At 45.4% G+C, this 4193-nt stretch overlaps 1 protein-coding gene across 1 annotated transcript in view; it reads right to left on the bottom strand.

The window, feature by feature from the left end:
- Positions 1-382: 382 nt before the first annotated feature.
- The window catches only part of ENPP6 (ectonucleotide pyrophosphatase/phosphodiesterase 6), a 92223-nt gene continuing 88412 nt past the window's right edge, over positions 383-4193 (bottom strand). Inside the window, exon 8 of the mRNA XM_011364028.1 lies at positions 383-749. Within this exon, the coding sequence (XP_011362330.1) occupies positions 544-749 (206 nt within the window). The 3' untranslated portion in view covers positions 383-543. The remainder of the gene's footprint in view (positions 750-4193) is intronic.

Genomic DNA, 4193 nt, shown 5'->3' with positions numbered 1-4193 from the left:
CACCCTTTCTGGGACTTGATATAAAATGAAAAAACTCCATGATCTGGGTCAGAGATGGCAGTTACTGCTATCATGTGGAACCTCCTTTTTCTGGGGTGAAAGGAGTAGTACAGGACTGTGGCCATAGATCCCGAGGGCGGCTCCTGGGTGTGGACAAGGCACAGACAAGGGCTTGCTCTGTGCAAAGCGGAGCTGAGCAGGGCCCAGGACGAGCATGCAATATCCACTCAAAGGCGGTTTGCTGCAGGGCAAGCCCCTGCTCAGACAGTTCATTCAAGTTACTACATGAAAAGAAAGGAGAAAATGACATACAGTCAAACGAATGAAAAGCAAGATTTTCCTTACCTCCAGAAAAAATAAAGTTTGGATTTTTTTTTTTTTTTTTAAGAAGCAGGGATTTTATGTATGGAATCATCCAAGAATAATATATTTATAATTTCTGTGGCCTTGACTGTGTTAATGAAACTATTATCCGAATAGAAAATGAAAACCTTTCCACTGCGGAGGTCACTTGGCTGAGTGTTTGGGACAACAAAGGAGCAGCTAGTGAAACAGCAAGAGGAGAATCAAGGCCAGTACACAGCCACTGGGCGGGACCGACAGAGCAGAGCCGGCCTGGTCCTTCAGCATGCACATCACCCTGGACCAGGACCCGTTATTGGGCAGAGGGGCGATGCCTGCCACGTTGCACATGACGTTGTAGACGTCCACGGATCGGATCGGAGCAGCTCTGAAGTTGGATTTGAAATCTGAAAGGGAAAGACAAGCAAAGAAGTTGTCACAGTCACTCATCAGGCAGAGAGGGGCTGAGCCACACTGTGGAGGAATGACGCTCAGGATTGCAGGCAACTTTGGAACTGAAAATTCAGCTCTGTCCATGGGGTGTGACCAAGTGATTGTGAACACGGAGGAGTATCTGGAAAGCTGCATGTGATGAAACAAAGTCACTTTCTGTGGCCCATGGAGATGAGTTTCTTTAAAAGACAAATCAGCAGACACACTGTCCTGTGTATAACTGTGCTCCCTTGTGACAGCAGAGCTTTCCTGCAGAGGCGGAAGGGCCACCTGAAGCTGCTCATTTCTGCAGAGTATTGGAGAGCAGGCTGGTCACAGACGTGTGACTGCCTTGCCGTGCTCCCCCAAACCCAATTTCACAGTACACTTATCTTCCAGAGTGCCTGTCTAGCAGTGGCTGGTTAGCCAGCGTGCCAGTTTCCACTGCAGAGGCCCCACATAAACTCAAGAACGTTTCTCCATTTTTTCTGCCACACTGGAGGTCCCAGGCTTGATGGAATGTGGAACTGTCCAGTTTCCCCTGTGCAGGCCAACTTGGAGCAACAGCAATGCTTTTCTAAATCCATTTGGAAGGTCAATTAACCATTCCCTGGGAAACTTTCACTGGCAGATAAAATAACTTAGCCAACTGTTAACTTAGTGAACAGGTGTTGGAGTTACAGAACAAGGGAAGGCTCTGGGAGGTCTAATGGAGTAGAGATTTGTGCTTCTACCCAGAGGCTGCACCAGACTCTGGCAGTGACATAGGAGTGTGAAGGGCAGAAGGGAGATTTCAATCAAGAGTGCACCTTCTCCTTCTCCACTGGAGGCAAATTAGATGCTGACCGCAAAGCGCTGGTTTGTTTAAGAGTGAATGTAAGAGTTTAGTCATGTACATAAGCAGTTTCACTTTTAGGTCCCAAACCAGAGCTTCCAACAAAATACCCCATGCTACACTGAGGCTGAATTCAAGAGGGAGATTTTATCCTTCAATAAAGGCCTGTGAATATGCTTTAGTCCATCTAAGATTTTTAAAGGAAATAGGAAGTTTGGGGGCTATAAAGCCATGTTTTCTATCTTAGAAAATAATCTTTTTAATTGTTTTGCTAAAATGGTCACATATACTTTATTTAAAAAGCAAACAGAAACCAGCGGCAACATGATCCAGAAGTGCCAACACCAAATTCTGATCTGTGTCAACTCTGAAATTATAAAATACGGGAAAAAAGTTGTATATGGAAAACTGCCACAGACTATGTTAGATCCAGGGCAAATGATGAGTTTTGCTCACTTTGAAGCATTTAAGAGGAATCCAGAATAAAGAGGCTCATCAGCTCTACAACAAACTGCAGCCATGTCAAGCTGGGTAATGTTAGGAAACGGGCAGTAAAACAGTATCTAAATCATAGCTCCAAGCACGTTGTATATGCTCATTAAATGGTAGCTAGTACTATTAGCAAACGTGTAGAATAAATGTCCAGCTAAGGCAAACTGGATTGAAAATAATCATCCATAAATTCTCTGCCAGGTTTACTTTACTTTTGGGGCAGGGCGGATAAAGGTCAGCATCACCTCAGTGTGAAAATAATTTTAAAAACATCCAGAACCTCCCTGGAGAAGAAAATGTGGGAACTGGCCCAGGATGCCACCTCTTCTTAATGTCAAGGCAGATCGTATGCTTAGATACAGATGGTGGTTGTTCTTCCCCAGAGACGATCAGCTGCAACCGGAGAAATGAATGGAGATGTTGCTCCTGTGACAGGGAAGTGAGTCCTCCCTCTCCTTCTCACCAGCCATGGACCTGGAATGTGACGATCATACCGCTCATCACACAGTAGCCTTGTCGCTGTCACGTGTGTCAAGGGGAGGCGTGTGTGGGTGGCAGACAAAGGTAAACCCAAGATATCCTTCCCCAGCCTTTCCAACACCCTCTTCTTTAACACTTGGCAAGAATATTGAGCTCTACAGACAAAAGTATTGGAGAAGACCATCTTTTTACTTTGAAAGTTAAAACCAAAGCCTGTGCACGTAAGCAGGAAGAAGAATTGGGTTTTCTTTCTCATTTCATCTGGGTTATGGCTTCCTCTTCGGCAGGGCTGGGACTTTGGGCCCCATGCAGGCAGGATCCAGGCTGGACTGAGAGCTTCTAGAAAATTCCTGGATAGCAAAACAATGTCTGATCCAATTTGGGAGGACCCAGCCAAGCTCCACTAGCTCAGGATGGCATTTTGAACCTGGATTGGGAATCCAAGTTATTCCCATGGTTTTAAATTTTGTGGATATTAAAACTGTTTCTCTTCAAGCGAGAAGGTTCTGCAGGCTCACGCGGTGCCTGGCCACCTTGGGCTGCTCCCTGAGTGAGGCTTGCTGGCTCACAGGCAGCTCACTGAATCACACTCCCGCTGCCTTATCGGGAGTGTGGAGTTCTCTGGGGCAAGATTAGGTTGTTCAAATTAGAAACTGGGATTAACCAGAGAGAGGCTATTTTCCAGAATGATTTCCTTTTCTCTTAGCTGGACCAGTCTGACTGACTTCTAAAACTGTATGTGGGCAGCCATAATGATGCCCAGCTTCCTCCCTAAGCGAGAAGCACATACAATTAATCAGGAGGGATGTACCTTTATCTCGAAGTGCAGCTAGATAGCTATTAATGGCCTCGCTCTTAAATTTTCTTCTGAGTAAACAGCTAGTGTGTAAAGCTGTTCAATCTTTCATGAGAATTGGAGCCAGAAACGTGATGGTTCGCGGGAGGCTCTCAAGGCTGTATCTGCCTGGAAACATTTTTGCAATTAGCCCGGTCCATTTTCATCAGGGGTCGTCTTTCTGTCTATAAAAGACTTAGGCTTTTAGTTTTAAAGGAGCATGTGATGGAGGCCTTTGTTAATGGACAAATTCTCCCCACTGAATTTAGCTCTAAGCTAATGCAGCTTCGGGTAATTCTTTTAAACATTTTGGTTTGAGGCTCGATTTGCTTCTACTTTAAAATATGCCTATGACACTTGCTCATAAACACTCCTTCAATTGACAACTGTTTTGTATTCACGATCTTTTCTCTCTCTGGGGACAGAGGAGGTGATGCTTTTGAATGAAAGCCCAGCTATCTGATGGTTTCCCATCTAAAGGCCGTGGCCCTGGAATGTCTCCAACCTAATCTAGCAGTTGACCTCAACGAAGTCCTCAGGGCACCATCACTAATTCGTTTAGCTTTGAGCTTCGCAGATCTGACCTGGCTCAGCCAACAGGGAGCACTGGTAACTATTATTGGTTGATGGCAACATGTTGGGCATCCTCTGCACTCTGCCTCTGGCCAATGTCCTAAACCCAGTCAGGGGTTTATAAATGCTTGCAGCTACTGGTTCTGATGCTTCCTTCAGGATTGGGAACTTGAATCACAATTGGACCAAAATATTCCCTAAGCC

Source organism: Pteropus vampyrus, unplaced genomic scaffold, assembly GCF_000151845.1.
Source record: "Pteropus vampyrus isolate Shadow unplaced genomic scaffold, Pvam_2.0 Scaffold92, whole genome shotgun sequence".
In the NCBI taxonomy this organism is placed as follows: Eukaryota; Metazoa; Chordata; class Mammalia; order Chiroptera; family Pteropodidae; genus Pteropus; species Pteropus vampyrus.
This window is presented reverse-complemented; position numbering and strand designations above follow the sequence as displayed.